At 39.5% G+C, this 20,235-nt stretch overlaps 1 protein-coding gene across 2 annotated transcripts in view; it reads left to right on the forward strand.

The window, feature by feature from the left end:
• LOC132827072 (ATPase MORC2-like) overlaps positions 1-20,235 on the forward strand; it is a 93,281-nt gene that overhangs the window by 58,636 nt on the left and 14,410 nt on the right. For both annotated transcript variants that reach the window (XM_060843523.1, XM_060843522.1), the window contains 5 exons: positions 929-1,057; positions 8,682-8,787; positions 9,127-9,238; positions 11,448-11,522; positions 19,396-19,761. In XM_060843523.1, coding sequence (XP_060699506.1) covers positions 929-1,057; positions 8,682-8,787; positions 9,127-9,238; positions 11,448-11,522; positions 19,396-19,761 — 788 coding nt within the window. The remainder of the gene's footprint in view (positions 1-928; positions 1,058-8,681; positions 8,788-9,126; positions 9,239-11,447; positions 11,523-19,395; positions 19,762-20,235) is intronic.

The following is a 20,235-nucleotide window of genomic DNA, read 5'->3' on the forward strand; positions in this document are numbered from 1 at the left end:
CCACCCTCTCCTATCAAGCAGAAAATATAAATTTTGAATACACTTATGAACAGATTCAAGAATGGCTTCTTACCCGCTGTTATCAGACTTTTGAATGGACCTCTTAAATATTAGTATTGATCTCTCTCTGCACCTTTTCAGTAGCTCTAACACTCTATCCTGAACTCTGGTCTGCCACCCTGATGCACATGTATAGTACAATCTCCCCATAAAGCATACAAGACGGCACTTTTCGCTGTACCTCAGTATACATTGCAGTAATAAATAAATAAATAAAATTGTTATTACATTATCCCTAGTGTTTGGATCAATGTTTTTGTTATTTTAGGAATCCCCTTAATGCTTCGTTACATTTTTAGTGTTCAAAACCAGAAAGAAATCTGCAGGTGTATTGCACTTTGTGTCTTATGAAATGTCTTTAGCCATGTGATCTACCTGTGAGCCATGAGATCTGTCTGGCAGATTGTAATATAATAGCAATTTATCTTTGGGTCATTGGTTTGACAGTACCAGTTCAACCTGTTTTAGAGCATTAAGTAACTATGATAGCTTTTTTATCTTGAGCCACTTTGGCACATGACTTCTGTGTGTTGAGTCGTGTGTCCTCTTTTACCAGACTGAAACATGAGCCTTTCTTTGCAAAGAATTTGCCAGTTAATAGCATTTCTTTCTTGTGATAATTCCTCCACTCTACTTTTTTTAAAACGTGAGGCTGTGCAAATAATCGGACTTTCAGCACTATATTCTGGGCATAATTCTAGGAGACGGCTCCACATTGAACAAGTTTACTAGCTTCCAGCAAAGCTTTGAACTTATTTTTATCGATTATGCTGTGCTCTTCACATTTTTCTGCTTCTTGTTATCAAATATACTGCGTTCTTGCATTTTGACCTTTTATAAAGTTAACAAACATTCTCTTGGCTTACAGCACAGAAGGGAATATTGAAATTCTGGGATGAATTTGGCTATCTGTCAGCCAGTTGGAATCAGCCGCCTTCTGATGAGACATTGTACAAGAGGCGACGTGCTATGGAAATCCCAACCACCATTCAATGTGGTATGTCTTGCCCATAATGCTTTCTATCCATAAAGTTTGTAAGTTTCAGAAACAGAATCATGTAGGTCAGAGACAAGTCAGGGGAAAAATAATTACCTCCTTGCTCACCTAGAAACTAACTTGAACATTAGGTGAAATTTTTTGCTGTTTTGTCATCTTTGATTTTATACATGGCAAAATTGCGCATGCATTTGTGTTTTGCTCTATCCATTTGCATGTGCCAGTTGCCTAACTTTTTTATGTCTTCTTTATTAAAGATGGTGCTGTGTGTGATTCCAAGACTCCTAAGTGACCTTGTTCACCTGTGAGAGTCTGGATAGTGAGTATCAGCAAACTAATTGCCCATGCTTTTCTATTATTCTTGCCCAGTATTGGTGTGCTTTTAGTAGGGTTTCTTACTAGTATCCAAATACTAGATGACTTTGCCATTGCCATCTCCCCATTCTGGGCTTCTGCTCTTCCTCTAATGAATGCAGGAAAACTGATCTGGATTAGCAGATAGTTGAATACAGATCAAGAATATAAACTCAAAATTTCTTGATTTGAATGGCTCCATTCATATCACACATTGCATTACTCATTAAGCCATAAGGAAGTGACACATAATGCATTGAGAAGTAAGATTCATAATCAAGGGGCATGGCTTTTTCTATTTTTAATGTCAATTAAAAGTGTATATAAAGTTTTCAGAAATATTAATGAATGTTTAGTTATAATTGCTAACATGTCTTCAGTTAAGAAGCAAACAACTTAATGGTTTAGATCCCAAGATGGTTGCACTGTTTACTTTGTTTCTATCAGTTCAGACAGACCTGAATAGGGGCATCGAGTAATAGAGCAAGGAGGTGATGTTGAACTTGTGTAAGACACTTTGTAGACCTCAGCTGGAGTATTGATCACATTTGGATAGGAAAGATGTGAATGCATTGGAGAGCGTATAGAAGCAGTTTACAAGAATGGTTTCAGAGATGAGGAACTTCAGTTATGAGGATAGATTGAAGAAGTTAGGACTCTTCTCCTTGGAGAGAAGAAGACTAACAGGAGATGTGATGGAGATTTTCAAAATCATGAGTGGGCAGAGTAGAGTAGATGTTTCCACTTGTAAAAGGAATAAGAATAACAGAGTATAGATTTAAATTGATTTGCAAAAGAAACTGGTGAAATGAGGAATTTTTTTTCACTCAGTGAGTAATTAGGGTCTGAAGACATAGCCTGGAAGTATTGGAGGTAGGTTCAATTAAGACAGTGGTTATTTGGATTAAAAGTAATGTGGGGGCAAAAGCTGAAGATTGGCACAACGTAATGATTAATTAATGAGCTGATGCAGGCATGCAGGGCTTCTTTCTAGGTCAGAAGAATTCTGTGATGATATGGTTTCCCATTTATAGTATCCAATTTCTAAGTGGTTGGAGTTTTGTCCCAACTATTAATCTTAAAAATAAAAAAATAAAAAAATTTGTTGACCATCCACCCTGGGTGATTTCAACTCTTATATTCTTGCCATATTTTGCAATTTGGTTTGAGGTAATTGTTTGATTAATTTAAGAGAATGAGAAGATGTATGAATTTAAACTGTTAAACTAGATTCTTCTGTTCACTTATGTATTTAGTGCAAGTCAAATCATAATTTCTAAACTGCATACTTCAAATCCACAGCACTGAGTTGCTTGAGATCCTAAGAAAATTTGGATAATTTGCATTAGCTTCGTGAATTCAAGTCGTCGATATAAATTAGAAACAGTAATAGTCCCAATTCTGATCTCTGAAGCACTTTGAAGTGTTTCACAAGTGTAATTATCAAACAAAATTTGATACCAAGCTATATGAAATAATGAGACAGGTAATCAAAAGCTTGGATAAAGAGCTACATTTTAAGGGGCACTTTTAAAGGAGGTGAGAGGGAATTCCATAGTGTAAAGTCCAAACAACTGAAGGTATGGCTACCAAAGAAGCAGAGATGAGAACTGGTGGGCAAAAAGTTAGAATTGGAGGAATATAGAGATATGAGGTTTGTATAGCTGGAAATAAGCCATTATGCAATCTTTGAGGTAATAAAATCAGAGGTGAAAACATTGAAGTCTAAGCCAATGTAAGTCAGTGAGTTCAAGGGTGATTTGTGATTAGATTGAGATCTGGCAGGATGGAATGGGATCAGATACTTTGTAGTAAACCTGTGTCAGAGCAGTGAGAACACGTTAAAGAAGGAAATATGGAGAGCACAGGCCCAACATGTTCCAATAAAGATAAAAGGTAGAGCCATCAAATCCGTTAAACCCTGGATATTGGTATATACAGAATTGGATAAAAGAAAGTAGGGAGGTTTATGGCAGATTCTGAAGGCTTAAAATCAGCAGAAACCCTGCAGAACAGAATGTTTAGAGTCATACAGCATAGAAATGAACCCTTTGGTCCAACTTGTTCACGCCAACCAGATTTTCCAGTCTAACCTAGATCCATTTGCCAGCATTTGACCTAGATCCCCCTCAACCCTTCTTATTCATATACCCATTCTGATGCCTTTTAAATGTTATAATTGTACCCACTTCCTCCAGCAGTTCATTCCATACACGCACTAGCCTCTGTGGGGGAAAGTTACCTCAGGTCCTTTTTACACTTTGCTGTCTCACCTTAAACCAATGCCTTCAAGTTTTGGGCTACTTCACTTAGGGCAAAGACCTTAGCAATTCACCCTACCAATGCCCCTCATGATTTTTTAAAAATCTCTGTAGGATCACCCCTCAGTCTCTGACACCCCACAGATAGAAGGCCTTGCCCATTCAGCTTCACCCTAAAATTTAAACCCTCCAGTCCTGGCAACTTCTAAATTTTTTTTTGCACCCCCTTAAGTTTAACAACATCCTTCCTAAAGAAGGGCGACGAGAATTGTATGCAGTATTATAAAAGTGGGCTGACCAATGCACTGTATAGTTGCAATGTAACAATCCTACTCATAACGTTCTGAAAGCAAGCATGTCAAATGCCACTTTGTCCACCTTGTCTTCCTGTGACTCCACTTTCAAGGAATATGCACCTGTACCCCTAGGTCCTTTTGTTCGACTGCACTCCCGAGGGCTGTGGAGAAAGTGAGAACTGCAGATGCTGGAGATCAGAGTTGAAAAGTGTGGCACTGGAAAAGCACAGAAGGTTGGCAGTATCCGAGGAGCAGGAGAATTGGCATTTCAGGCATAAGCTCTTCATCAGGAATATGGGGATGGGGTTGGGGAGAAAGGGGCTGGGAGATAAATGAGGAGGGTGGGGTGAGGTAGCTGGAAAAGTGATAGGTAGCTGTAGGTGTTTGTTGATGGTGATTGTTTCCTGCAAAGTTGCTAACCATATTTTTATATTTAAATATATTTTTAAATCCAAATCCTATATTTAATCCTGATCATTAATATAAGTGGCGAAAAGTAATGGGCCAGCACTGATCCTTGTGACACATGACTGGTTACAGACCTCCAGACCAAAAACCATCCTCTGTCTCTCACCTTCAAATCAATTTGGTATCAACTGGCTAGCTTCCTCAGAGGAAATTAGGAATGCAAAGAAGGCATGAAAGGATAATAGCAAGTAAAATAGAGGAAAACCCTAAATATTTTACAAGGCAAAAAGATAGCTCTGGAAGGATTAGGGCCCATGAAATACATTTAGAGTGGGTGTTTATGAAAAATATCTCACTGAGGGTAGTAGGAATCTGACCCACTGCTTAAGAATGGTAGAAACAGAAACCCTCTGAATATTGTAATAAATATTTAGATGTGTGCTTGGGTTGCCAAGGTATGCAACATTGTAGGCCAAGTGCTAGAAAATGGGGTTAGGTTAGTTAAGTGGTTGTTTTTGACAGGTGTAGATGTGATGGGCCTTTTTCTGTGCTGTAGGTCTTTATGGCAAGCTGGTGCAAGATAGAACAGTCTGGAATAGCTAAATCTAGAAAGCTGTTCATTTTTGACTGTTGGTCAGTTTTTATGTACTGTTGATCCTGAATCCCCACAGCTTTGATATTAACGAGCAATCCTTCACACCAAACTCAATTATTTATCTTTTGGTACACAAGGATTGACATAGTCCATTTGAGTTGTGAGTTCCTCAAAAGATAAAGTCAAGTTTGTTGAGTGGGATCTTTCTCTAATTTTTTTAAAACTTTCTTGGGATAACCTTGTTGCTGGATAGGATGGCATTCATTGCCCATCCAGTAGCTCTTTGGAATAAATATAATCTTATTTCTGAGTCCAAACCTTTCAGCATGCAGAGCATAAGTTTGCACAGGAATTAATTCTACATAAATTATCTTGTATTTTGAAGAAAATGTTGCTCACACCCTTCATTGTGAAAACTTGGAAGAGGTGATCATACAGAAAATTAGTATATTGTTCCAGTCATTGGACTCAAAATGTTAACTCTGCTTCTCTCTCCACAGGCATGCTCAGTTTCTTCAGTACTTTGTTTTTATTTCCAATCTCCAGCATCCTTAATCTGTCCACCTGTTGTTGAAATGACAAAATGATTCTTAGTTTAGTTCTTACATCCGTGACCATACACTACTGCCCCTGTTTCCTCACTATCCTTTCGGAACTTCTTATCCCAATGCAACCCTTCTTCTTTTTCCCCTGTTGGTTTTGGTAAATTTCTTCTTCCTTACTTCACTTCTAGCTTAATTTGTTCATGATTCTAGTAATTATTTGTCTTCCTCAAAAATTGTATTTAAAATTGATCGTTTTGTACTTGACCTGTCCATTTCCTTGAACATATTTGCCTGTTTCTTTGTTAGCTCTTCTTTATAGTTAGGTCTGACCTGTGGAGTTTCTGAATCTCGGATCATGCTAGATTTTGGTTGCTTTATAGAATCCCTGCAGTGTGGAAACAGGCACTTCAGCCCAACAAGTCCACACTGACCCTCCAGACTCATTCCCCTACCCTATTACTCCAAATTTTCCCCTGACTAGTGTATTTAACCTACACATCCCTGAACACCAATTTAGCTTGGCAAATTGACCTAACCTGCACATCTTTGGACTGTGGGAGGAAACCGGAGAACTTGGAGGAAACCCACGCAGCCACTGGGAGAATGTGCAAACTTGACACAGACAGTTGCCCAAGGCTGGAATTGAACCTGGGTCCCTGGCGCTATGAGGTTGCAACGGTAACCATTCAGCCACCATGCCGCCAAAGAGCCACTGACTGTTCAGAGGGTCATTGTGGACTTGTTGGGCCAAAGGGCATGTTTCCACACTGTAAGTTATAGATCTTTAAGTTGAAAAAATTAATTTCAGGTTTTTCAGTTTTACAAACTGAAGGTGAAATGATCACTCTTAGCTAGAAGATTCTTCACTGTGAGTTGCTCATTTGAAAAACTCATGTTGATAGTATGCCTAAAGGTCTTCTGTGCTGTTTTCTGAGATTTTATGAGGCTGTTAAGTAATTCTGTCTCATTACATTTTACTTTGACTAAAGCAGCCTGTTCCCCATTTGGTTCCGCAACATGTTTTAAGAAGCTGTTTGCAATATACTCTATGAAATCATTCTCTAAGTCTATGATACCAATCTGTATGATGGTTAAAATTGCTTGTGCATATTGTTGTACTTTTCTTAGAAGCCATTATTTCTTAATTTACACTCTGTACTAGTGTAGCCACTGTTTGGGGGCCAACAAGTTACTCCCATGAGCAATGTTCTATGTCTTTTTTTTTCCCAAGGTCTGTTTGCAGTAGCAGTTTCAAGAATTAGAAGCCATTCCATGGCATGCCAATTGACATGTACAAAACATTCCAGCGGCTTAGAGGAAAGATTGCCTACAGTTGGCTTTGTTCTCTTGATAATTCTTGTCTTCACCCAAACTTATTGAATGTCGTTAAAAATCACACAACACCAAGTTATAGTCCAACAGGTTTATTTGGAAGCACTAGCTTTCGGAGTGCTGCTCCTTCATCAGGTGGCTGTGGAGAACTTATTTAACTTCTTGATCTTTCAATATAATTTCTCACCAGTGTACTGAAGTCTTTTTACTAACTGAACTGTCCCACTTCCTTCTACCTTTGTTTTCAAAGTTCAATTCTTAATCTTGGTCACTTTGCAACGGTGTCACTGTAATGGCTATAATACCCAACGTTTCTGATTTGTACCTGACTAGAGTGGATAGATGCTCGATGACCACTGTGAATACAACAGACCACAGGGCCTATCTCCATGCTGTACAAGTTATAGAAAAACATAACATCTTTACAATGGCATGGGTTTGTGAAAGGAAAAGAAAATTATCATTGGGTTGTTAGAGGTTTTGTTTTGAGAAAGTAATAAATAACAAGGATAAAAGATATCCTGTTAATGTGATGTTCTTAGATTTTCAAAAAGTCTTTAATAAGGTGCTACATAAAGATTACTATATAAGAGCTCATGGTGCAAGGAGTAACCTTGTTGATATAGGGTTTGTTGGCTATAACCAATGGAGTACCACAGCCTTAACTATTTACAGTTTATTTAAATGATGTGCAAGAAAAGACCAAAACAAAGTAGCTAAATTGGCTGATGAGATAAAGATATATGGGAAAGTAAATTGTGAGGGGTATCTGATTCTGTAAAGGAATGCAGATAAGTAAAGTAAATGGGCACAAAATTAGCAGTTAGATATAATGTAGAAAAATGTGAACTTGTCCACTTTGATGCTGAGATTGGAGTGTCATTGTATATGAATCTCAAAGGTGAATGTGCAGGTGCACCAAGTGATTAGGAATTCAAGTCACCACATCACCACAGCCTACAGCTCAAATTTCTTATGCTGCTTTATCTGGTGTGAGGCAATTGGAATATTGGCAATTGGTAGTGGGTGGCACAGTGCCAGAGACCCGGGTTCAATTCCCGCCTTGGGCGACTGTCTGTGTGGAGTTTGCACATTCTCCCCGTGTCTGCGTGGGTTTCCTCCAGGTGCTCCGATTTCCTCCCACAATCCAAAAATGTGCAGCTTAGGTGAATTGTCCATGCTAAATTGCCTGTAGTGTTAGGTTAAGGGGTAAATGTAGGGGAATGGGTCTGAGTGTGTTAAGCTTCGGCGGGTCGGTGTGCACTTGTTGGGCCTAAGGGCCTGTTTCCACACTGTATGTGATCTAATCTAATCTAATTTGCCACTCTTTTTACACTTCTAGGTGAGAAAACGAATGCATCAGTGCTAGTTCCTCAATTACAAAGCCAACTCTAATTCTTAAATTCTGTTAGGGAAAATATTTTCTTCTGTAACTTTTTTAAAAATAATCTTACAAAATCATTTTTTTTTATTTTGGCTGACCAACCATTTAGACATATCTAGTCCCTTTTGTATGTTTTGGTACAGTGAAGAAGAAAAAAAAATCCATATATTCCAGAATTGTTGATGTTCAAGGTCTAAACTTTGAAATGCTGAATTGTGACTGAGATCAGATTGCCTAATTGCTAGGGGCCTAGGAAGCATTGATGATCAGATTAAATGGGAAGGATACTTTGGAAGATTTAAAAGAAATGGTGGGCGATTTGAAAAACTGCCATATTAATAGCAGTGGCAAGCAGAATAACATGATCAACATGAAAACACTGATTTTAACTCATTCCTTCCAAGAATGAACCATTTATGGGAACTAACATTTTTGTATTTGGTTTCTAGATCAATGTTTAAAATGGAGGACTCTTCCCTACAGAGTGGATGATGTTGGTAAGGAATATCCAGACAGTTGGACGTGCTCCATGAGTCCGGACCATGTACAGAATCGGTATGTATGACAAGTTCAAAACACAAAATTTTGCCATATATATGATCCTGATATTCCTAACATTGTTAGGGTACTGCTGGGAACATCTCTCCCAACAGATTGTTAGATGACATAATATTCCATGGGTCCATGGGAGGTAAAATTCAATGCAGGATAACCACACAATGTAATTGGTCTCATTTTGTTGAGAACATACGGAATGCAATGCACCTGAAAAAGAAATGAGGCCAAAATATGTTTGAAATGGCATTGGGTGCACAAGGAAATTGTTCACTTTCAGTGTAACTCTTTAAAGCACAGCTCCTGTTCATTAACACACGTTGCATTGTTTTTCTTCAGGTGTGATGCTCCAGAACAGAAACAAAATGTTCCAATAGGGACACTTCGAAAAGAGGTGAAATCGCATGAGGAAAAAATACAGGCACAACAAAAGAAGTTGGAAGCATTAAAGGTATTCTTGGTGCATGAAAGTAAATTTGATGTGAAAAGAACAATTATATTTATTTCTATTTTGGTTTTCACATAAGTTAAATGTTGAAGTATATGAGCTGAAACCTACAATGTGAATCTTGATTATGAAAGATCACAAGGCCCCTTTCTGAAGACACAACATTTCAACTCCCCCTCCCACTCTGCCAAGGACATGGAGGTCCTGGGCCTCCTTCACCGCCGCTCCATCACCACCAGACGCCTGGAGGAAGAACACTTCATCTTCCGCCTCGGAACACTTCAACCCCAGGGCATCAATATGGACTTCAACAGCTTCCTCATTTCCCCTTCCCCCACCTCACCCTAGTTTCAAACTTCCAGCTCAGCACTGTCCCCATGACTTCTGCGGACTTGTCCGACCTGCCTAGCTCCTTTTTCACCTATCCACTCCACCCTCTCCTCCCTGACCTATCACCTTCATCCCCTCCCCCACTCACCCATTGTACTCTATGCTACTCTCTCCCCGCCCCCACCCTCCCCTAGCTTATCTCTCCACGCTTCAGGCTCACTGCCTTTATTCCTGATGAAGGGCTTTTGCCCGAAACGTCGATTTCGCTGCTCCTTGGATGCTGCCTGAACTACTGTGCTCTTCTAGCACCACTAATCCAGAACGATGTTGCCATGTCATGTCTGAAGCTTTTATCCCTCAATTGCACCGCAAAACAATCTCTCTTACCACATTGCTGTTTATGAAGTCTTGATGAACTAAAGTGGATACTAAATTTTCTACATTACACAGTTGCTGTGCTTCATTGTCTTTAAAACTGTTTGAGGCCTTAAGTTCAGAAGATGTGATATATAAAAATGAATCTTTTCATTTTGATGTGAACACTGGCATTTATTTAATAGCATTAAATTACTTCATCTAGATAAGCAAATAAAAGTTTTTAAAAAGTCTCTTTCAATCAAAGAAAAATTACTTGCCCTTAGATAAGTTTTTAGTTTTTTTAACAAAATCGTTTGGAGATGTTACTTTCTTATTTGCATCCCATTCTGCCTCTAAACTGACTTTGTGTCCTGCAGTTTGAGCCATGTTGCTCACTTTTCAGTTTGTCATCTGAAGGCCAGCTAAATTAACCCAGTGCATTTATCGAACAGTTTCTTTAAAAAAAAGAATAAATAGTAAGAATGCCACAATGAAGGTTTTACAGTAATTGTGCTGCTGTTTATTTGTAAGTTGTTCTAATTGTCAAGTTAAACCATCTCTAAATAGCAACTGCTATTCATAGTTGTGATGCTAAATTAAACCCAACACTTAAGGGGACAGTCTTTATCTCACGCTTCATGAAAGCTGAGTAACCTACTAAAGGTATAGTGGATTCAGAAAAGTCTCCACTTTTTCTAACCCTTAACAATTTAATTAAGATTGATTTAATGCTTTATCAAAGTGACTCAGACCATACATTTTTAAATAACTAGCAATTAAGGCAATTACTGCCAATCAAACACATTTGCCAATCCCTAATTTGAATTGAACGGTTTTGCTCGATTACTCGAGTATTCGAATGATAGAATCTGCAGAGTGTGGAAACACACCATTTGGTTCATCAAGTCCACACTGACCCTCTGAAGAGCATCCCATCCAGATTCACCCCTTTTATCCTTTCCCTGTAACCCTGCATTTCCCATGGCTAATGCATGTAGCCGGCACATCCCTGGACACTATAGTGAATTTAACATTGTCAATCCACCTAACCTACATATCTTTGGTCTGTAGAAGGAAACCAGATTACATCAAAGAAACCCATGCAGACATGGGGAGAATGTGCAAACTCCACACAAACAGTTGCCCAAGGGTGGAATTGAACCCTGGTGCCTGGTGCTGAGAGGCAGCAGTGCGAATCATTGACTCACCGTGTTATCCCTTGCACAAGGTGAAACAGGATTTGTACCAAAATGCTTTGTGTCGGGAGTTGGTATTTATCATGAAAAACTAATGGGAACAAATACCATGCTAAATCGAAGACAAAAATACTTCTGGTTTTCTCAATATAAAATATCTGCAGAGAATTTAAATGTTTCTACAATAACTTTCAAGAAAAAAATAACAGGAAATTAAAATGTCTTCCTGTTCAGTTTCTCTTTTATTTTGACCTTGTCAGTTAAAGTGGGTTTTTTGGGCTATTTAATTTTGGAGAAGGATTTTTATTTTTAATTTTATTTATTTCCAGAAAAATATGCCTATCCGTTCACAGGCAGATTTAAAAAAATTGCCACTGGAAGTCAGCAGCAAACCCTTGCTGGAGGTGAGTAATGCCAGTTTCAAACAAGGGCCTTGGATTCTAAAGAGTGGAAGAGTTAGGGGTTATATGTTATTTAAATTTTAATGGTAACTCAGTACAGTGTGAGGATATCTCATGGGTACAGTATGTAAATTAGATGTGAAACTGCAACTGTTGTTCAAACCTTGTACACCAGGAATTTTAATTTTACCATGCTTTGTATTTAAGCAATGGGAACGCCCTTTGGTCCAGTCCATCCACTCCGACCAGACATCCCAATCTGACCCTAGTCCTATTTGCCAGCAACTGACCCATGTCCCTCTAAACCCTTCCTATTCATATGCACATCCAAACGCCTTTTAAATGTCGTAATTGTACTCCTCTCCACCACTTCCTTTGGCATACACACACCACCTTCTGCATGAAAAAGTTGCTCTTATATACCTTTTGCTCCTGACACATAGTCCAAATATGTGGTCTCTGAATTCTGACTTACTAACTTATCCTTAATCAATTTTAGCAGTCCTTTCACTTATTGTCCAAAAACTGATTCAAATGGACTGAATTTAGAACAAAGAACAAAGAAAATTTACAGCCCAGGAACAGGCCCTTCGGCCCTCCAAGACTGAGCCAATCCAAATCAACTGTCTAAACCTGTCACCCAATTCCTAAGCATTTGCATCCCTTTGCTCCCCACCTACTCGTGCATCTGTCCAGACACATCTTAAGTAAATCTACCGTACCTGCTTCTACCACCTCTGCTGGTAATGTATTCCAAATGCCCACCACCCTCTGTGTGAAGTAGTTGCCACGTGTAAATCCCTTAAACTTTCTACCTCTCACCTTGAAAGAGTGACCTATCGTTATTGAATCCTTCACCCTGGGAAAAAGCTTTTCTTTATCCACCCCTGTCTATATCCTTCATGATTTTGTAAACCTCAATCAGGTCCCCCCTCAATTTCCTTTTTTCTAATGAAAATAAAGCTAACCTACTCAACCTCTCTTCATAGCTAGCACCTTCCATACCAGACAACCTCCTCGTAAACCTTCTCTGCACCCTTTTCAAAGTGTCCACGTTCTTTTGGTAATGTGGCGCCCAGAACTGTACACAGTATTCTAAATGCGGCGAACCAATGTCTTGTACAATTTTAACATGACTTGCCAGCTCTTCTACTCAATACCCCGTCCAATGAAGGCAAGCATACTATATGCCTTCTTGACCATTCTACTCACCGATGCAGCAAACTTCAGGATACAATGGACCTGCATTCCCAGATCTCTCTGCCCATCAACTTTTCCCAAGGCTCTTCCGTTCATCGTATAATTCTCTCTAGAATTAGTCTTGCCTAAATGCATCACCTCACATTTGTCTGGATTGAAAACCATCTGCCACTTTTCTGCCCAACTCTCCAGTCTATCTATATCCTTCTATATTCTCTGACAGTCCCTTATACTTTCTGCTACTCCACCTACTTTAATCAATTCATTTGGTGCATCTCTGAAAAAGGACAAATGGAATTCCTTTATCCCAGTCATCTGGATAATCTTGACTACAATCCCTCAACATGGTCTTTAATGTCTGCCACCTTTTCAGCGCTCCCTGTGATTCTGTATGGTATGCAGTAGATTTGAATTGTTTTATTCTTAAGCTGTCCATAACTTCCTTGAATAATATTGATGTGAAGTTTGACCCTTGATCTAATTTGTTTCTGTGGGTCGTTCATAGCTAGTGAAAAATTTGAGTAGCTCCTCCACAATCCTTTTAGCTGTAATATTATGTAATGGAACGGCCTCTGGAAATCTAGTGGACACACGCATTATTGGTAACCAATACTAATTCCCACTTTTTGTTTGACATAAGGGTTCGATGCACTCAACAGTATATTCCTGTAAGGGTGAAAGGAAAGGCTGGTAGGTGGAGGGAATGCAGGATGACAAAAGAAACTGAGGGTTTGGTTAAGAAAAAGAAGGAAGCATATGTCCGGTATAGACAGAAGAGATCGAATGAATCCTTAGCATATAAAGGCAGTAGGAATATACTTAAGAAGGAAATCAGGTGGGCAAAAGGGAGACATGAGATTGCTTTGGCAAATAGAATTAAGGAGAATCCAAGGGTTTTTACAAGTACATTAAGGACAAAAGGGTAACTAAGGAGAGATTAGGGCCCCTTAAGGATCAGCAAGGCGTCCTTTGTATGGAGTCGCAAGAGATGGGGGGAGATACTAAATGAGCATTTTGCATCAGTATTTACTGCGGAGAAGGACATGGAAGATATAGAATGTAGGGAAATGATGGTGACATCTTGAAAAATGTCCAGATTACAGAGAACGAAGTGCTGGATGTCTTGAAACACATAAGTGGATAGTTCCCCAGGACCTGATCAGGTGTACCCTAGAACTCTGTGGGAATCTAGGGAAGTGATTGCTGGGTCCGTTGCTGAGATACTGTATCATCGATAGTCAAAGGTGAGGTGCCGCAAGATTGGATGTTGGCTAACGTGCCACTGTTCAAGAAAGGTGGCATGGACAAGCTATGGACCAGTGAGCCTGACCTCAGTGGCGGACAAGTTGTTGGAGGGAATCCTGAGGGATAGGATGTACAAATATTTGGAAAGGCAAGGACTGATTAGGGATAGTCAACATGGCTTCGTGCATAGGAAATCATGTCTGACTAACTTGTCTCAGTAACAGGATTAATGAAAGCAGAATAGTGGACGTGATCTATATGGTCAAGGTTCCTCATGGGAGATTGGTTAGCAAGGTTAGATCTTTTGGAATACAAAGAGAACTAGCCATTTGGACATAACTGGCTCAAAGGTAGAAGACAGAGGGTGGTGGTAGAAGGTTGTTTTTCGAAATTGGAGGCCTATGACCATTGGAGTGCCACAAGGATCAGTGCTGAGTCCTCTACTTTTCATCATTTTATATTAATGATTTGGATATGAGCATAAAAGGTATAGTTAGTAAGTTTGCAAATGACACCAAAATTGGAGGTGTAGTGGACAGTGAAGAAGATTACCTCCGATTACAATGGGATCTTGATCAGATGGGCCGAAGGGCTGAGAAGTGGCAGATGGAATTAAATTTAGATAAATGCAAGGTGTTGCCTTTTGGGAAAGCAAATCTTAGCAAGATTTATACACTTAATGGTAAGGTCCTAGGGAGTGTTACTAAACAAAGAGACCTTGGAATGCAGGTTCATAGCTCATAGAAAGTGGAGTCACAGGCAGATAGGATAGTGAAGAAGGCATTTGGTATGCTTTCCTTTATTGGTCAGAGTACTGAGTACAGGAGTTTGGAGGTCATGTTGTGGCTGCACAGGACATTGGTTAGGCCACTGTTGGAATATTACGTGCAATTCTGGTCTCCTTCCTATCGGAAAGATGTTGTGAAACAGAAACATTTACTAGGATGTTGCCAGGGTTGGAAGATTTGAACTATAGGGAGAGGTTGAATGGCTGAGGCTATTTTCCCTGGAGCATTTGAGGCTGAGGGGTGACCTTATAGAGGTTTATAAAGTCATGAGGGACATGGATAGGATAAATAGATAGTCTCTTCCCTGGGGTGGGGGAGTCGAGAGCTTGGGGGTAGGTTTAGGGTGAGAGGGGAAAGATATACAAGAGACCTAAGGGGCAACTTTTTCACGCAGAGGGGTGGTAATTGTATGGAATGAGCTGCCAGAGGAAGGCTAGTACAATTGCAACATTTAAGAGGCATCTGGATGGGTATACGAATAGGAAGGGTTTGGAGGGATATGGGCCGGGTGCTGGCAGGTGGGACTAGATTGGGTTGGGATGCCAGGTTCCTCAAATGCAGGAGTAGATCTTAAAGGTGCAGTTTTTTTTACTACTTGTGGTTTTCTGATTGCCTGACATGCATGACATGTCTGGCAAAATTCAGTTACGTCCTCGTGTAGTCCAGGCAGGTAAAAATGTTTTCGTATTTTAGCTTGAGATTTTCTGATCCCTAAATGACCCCCTATTGGTTCATGTGCTACCCGCAACACCACCTTTTTGTAAACCCCTGGCAATACAACTTGGAGTCATAGAGATGTACAGCATGGAAACGGACCTTTCGATTCAACTCATCCATGCTGACCAGATATCCCAACCTAATCTAGTCCTATTTGCCTGCACTTGGCCCATATCCCTTCCTATTCATAACTTCAGCCCATTTCTTATCGTCCTGAATATACAATGGTATTTTTAATGTGGTAGCTCTTCAGGATGCATCGAGATTCTTCCGTGTATGCCGTTTGATAAAATTGCTTTAAATTTTCATCTTTCTGCTCATTAATTTCTTTGAACTAAAGATGTCTGCTTTGTCATCTATTTGCTCCTGGTTTGTCTCAACCATTTGATCAGCAGGGTATTTGATAATTCCATGTCGACTTTCTTATCTGTACGGTTTGATCTCTCTTGTTTTAAGTGATGACTTTGTGACCCTCGTTACCACAATCAGGAAAAGTTCCAGGATATGCGTCCAGCACTAGTTCAGTGCCCGAATTTCCACTGGGTTTTCAACCACCGTAAATGGCGCTCCTACCTGTTAGCCAGCTATATTGTTAGCAAGAACAAATTGTATTCCCGGACCTGAGAGTTTGTCCATTATTCCTACCCTGACTTCTCCACTTTTCACTGGACTGATTAACCTCATTTTACATAATTGAGCGCTTGTCGCACCATGAATTCCTGTTACTAGCACTTTTTCTGGCAGAGTCCTTCAGAGATATATATCTCCTCATCTTTCAGTATCAAAGATTGAGAGCATCTTGTATTTCTTAATATTGTAACCTCTACCTGCTGCTGCTAGCTGATGCAAGTAAACTTTACCTTCGCAGGTATATGATTTAGGAAAGACATGCACTTCCTCCTTAACCAACTTCCTAACAGATTGTACATTCTGGTGCAGAGTTTTAGCTTCCACTGTGCTTTCTGTTACCATTCGAACAAAATTCACTGGCTTATCCTGTTTTCCTACATCTGGCTTCCTGTGCTTTTCCTAACTCAGCAACACTGATTTCAAGTGGCCTACTTTATTGCAGTGAAAACACTGGAGCTTTTCAACTTTTCTTTCTCCTTCAAGAGTTTCCATTTTAACCTGTTATAAGTTATCCTTATGACCTTCACTGAGATCTGCCTGTGCCTTTTAATGTGAGGATTTCTCTTTTTTCCCCCCTCACTGATTGAAACTGATGTTGGAAGCTAAACTTTGATTTATGGGCCAACTCATAATCATCCATTTCAGCTGCTAATCTTGTTGTATTAACTCTCTGCTCTTCCACATAAGTTCTCACTACCTCAGAAAGTCAATTTTTTAACTCCTCCAAAATAATTGTCCCTCTAAGAGCGCCATAGGTTTGTTCTGTTTTTAGTGCCATTATCCACTTTTCAAAATTACTTTGTTTGATCCTTTCAACCTCCGTGTAGGTTTGACCAGGGTCCCTCCTCAGATTCCTGAAATGCTGTCTGTAGGCTTTTGGCACAAGCTCAAAGGCACTTAAGATGGCTTTCTTCACTATCTCATATGCCCCAGACACCTTTTGTAATAGTGAAATGAATACCTCACTATCTCTCCGTGCAAGTTTTATTTGAGCTAACGAAAGCCACTTCATTTGTTTAGCCACCATCACAAATGAAATGAAAAAAGATTCTACGTCCTTCTCTTCAAATTTAGGCAATGCTTGGATATATTTAACCAAATTTTCACCAGGCCTTTGAACACGATGGGTTTGTTCATCCTCACTCTTTTCCTTACTCAGCTTTTACCTTCAGTCACTTTCTCCAGCCCTTAAAAGCTGACTTTCCTGTCCAAGTGCCAATTTCTGCAGTTCACAGTTTTCCTTGTCTTTTACCTCTAACTCGAGCTGATTAATTTTCAATTGAATTTTAGCCAACTCCCCACATTCTGGCATTTCCAGCAAATTTAAATGCTAACCTATTACTGTAAGTATCTTTCCGTTTCTCATGAAAAGAGGCAGCTCCAACTGCAGCTTGACTGCCAATTCCAGCAGCCTTTCCTTGTTCACCTTTGGTAAAGCCCCCAAAGTCATTTCTTCCATCCCCAGAAAACTCTTAGTGACTGAAAGAGCCATTGTTGTCCCACACACTGTTTAAACCAACCAAAATTAACACCCGGAACAAAAGACACAAATACCTACCACTCGCTGCCTAATCCCAAATTGGAACTAAAGAACAAATCCTGCAAAGAGCCTCCAATCTGTTATAGACCAAGCCCAACCCCCTCAAAACATTTTAAAAAGGTAGTCCAGAACCTCACTTTTCTAATTGTTTTAAGCAGATGTAAAGTGGATATTCCAGAAGTAATACAGTTGTCCCAGCCACTCAGTTTTAAACAAAGCAGTATTTATTTACGCATGAACAAAAGAAAACCGACTTTAGATTAACATGCCTATTTAAAAACCCAGTTGACACTATTGCAACTTAATGATGCTGTTCCAAATACTTGCTACGTCCCCATAAGCGCCCCCTTGGCACAAAAGGTAGAATCAAACACCGGGGAGATGTCAGAGGAGAGGGGATCAACATGGAGCTGTTTCTTTGACCAGCAGCCTCAAAAAACTGACTGCTTGGTAAAACCAAACCAGAGAAAAGCCAAGCTGGGAGAACTGGCCACTCTCCATTCATTGTACAAGTTGTTTTTAAAACATGAAAGCCTTTTCCCTGGGGCAGTATCTGTTGGCTGTAATCAAATTGGCCCTAAAACCCATACAAACCCGACACGTCGGAATCTATGCGGTTATGACTCCTCTAAGAAATAAACAAGAACAACCTAACATTATTAAAGGAGCAGCATCGCCACAGCTATTAATTTGTCAAAAAGTCTTGTTTGCGAAGTGTTGACTCCTCCTTTTCTCAGACATGGCCTTCAATTGCTTTCAATTCCTGTATGTGTTTGTCTTTGTCCCTGTACACTTTATTCCAGGCAGCGTTATTGTTGCTTCTTTGAATTGGTGAACAGTTATTAAAGTTCTGAAGTTCATCATAGCATATAATCACTAGCTTTATCATATGTCTTTGTTTTTGATTACATATTGTCTTTGATAAGCCTCTGTTAACCACATGTGGCTCATCTTTCTTGAGTGCTTTCAAATAGTGGCCACTAGAATAGTTTTCTTTTAACAACCTACCCCAAACCTTTGTATTTTGTTTCCTCGCAACTCCTTAAAACGTGATTAATTGATGGACATTAATTTAGGATAGACATTTCAGCTTCTGATTTCACATCTGGTTCTGAGTTCTAAAACTGAATGATTGATTGTGCTAGAATCAAAATTGAATGTTCAAGACGATTTACCAATTGGATGATGCCAAAAGCAGCATCTCTTTAGCTCTGTGGTGCTAATAGGAGGAATGCATTCTTGTTTACTTGTCTCCAATATAGCCCTTTATCAATACAATTATGATAGAGTTAAATGGAATAATTCTTCAAGACAAACTTCCTAACTTTTGTGAAGATTTCTCAGATTAGCTAGTGTGGGGCCTTTCTAAGGTTGATTGCTAATCAACTGTCTGCAACAGAATACACCATTTGTGGTGTGAGCTCCACCATTAGGAGCTGGACTTCAAAATCTAAGCACATTTCACATGGGGTCTTTGTAGTTACTTGAGAAGTAGACCTCAATCTTATAGTTCAATGGAAATAAATGAGCACAGATCAGCACATCTGCAGTTTATTCTTCAGTGCCAGTAAAATGGGAGATGTGAAAACTATTTTTCTCACCTAGTTTCATGTGTGATATATGCTTTTCAAGCTTGAAGGGAAGAAGTGTGGGCGGTTTGAAAGCAAAAGTAATTTGAAGACTTTGAAATTACTGTGATGACCACCAGGTAAAGTTTTGTATTTCTATTTTCATAACTTAGTGTTTTACTTTGTAGGGACAGTCATCTGCAAGTAGTCAGCGACCACGATCACCACCTCTGGCTGATATAATCAAAAATGCTCCAAGTCACCCACCTCCAACAAAGTCCCAGACTTTACTGCGAAAGGGATCTGCAGCTAGATCTGTGGGCAAAGTTGTGACCCCACACACCAGCTTTAATAGTAAGAAAGCAGCAATCAACACAGGGCGGCCCCAACAACGGCCAACAATCTCTGCAAAACAAAAACCTTCCAAAGTTGGATCGCAGCCTTCTACTTCCACGAGGAATTCTCCTTCTATCTCTGCAAGCGTGAAGAGTCAACAATCGAAAGGAGCAAAGACCTTGGGACTCAGGAAAGACACTCTGAGTAGGGGGACACAGGTATTTAAAATAATTTTAAATGAATCTTTAAAGGAACCACTGAGGAATTTTAAATTAAGATTATAAGTTGAAAGCAGAATGTATGTCCTTAATTATTCAAACAAGATGTCTTAAACTGAACGTCGGATCAACATCTGTTGCAGTGTTTGTTTCACCAGTCAATCGCCAATCTTTGCTTTGTGCCAAATCTGGTTGTATTTAATATTTGAGACTAGTTTTCCTGAATTCTACTGACACCATCTTTTTGTTTGTCTTGCATTTTATATTAATTTGACAATATATTTCAGGCAGGATCCTCTTCTAATGGTTAGCTGCTTTCCTATGTTACTTCCCAGCTATCACAGGGAGTTTTCTCTAGTAAAGTGGTCTTTACTTTTCGAGTCATTGAGAATTTTGCTGGCTGCATGATGGACTCTTGCAGATTCAAAGCTGCTTGTAATTCTCCTACAGCCCAGCAGGAAACAAAAAAAAGTC

Source organism: Hemiscyllium ocellatum, chromosome 24 (genome assembly GCF_020745735.1).
Source record: "Hemiscyllium ocellatum isolate sHemOce1 chromosome 24, sHemOce1.pat.X.cur, whole genome shotgun sequence".
In the NCBI taxonomy this organism is placed as follows: Eukaryota; Metazoa; Chordata; class Chondrichthyes; order Orectolobiformes; family Hemiscylliidae; genus Hemiscyllium; species Hemiscyllium ocellatum.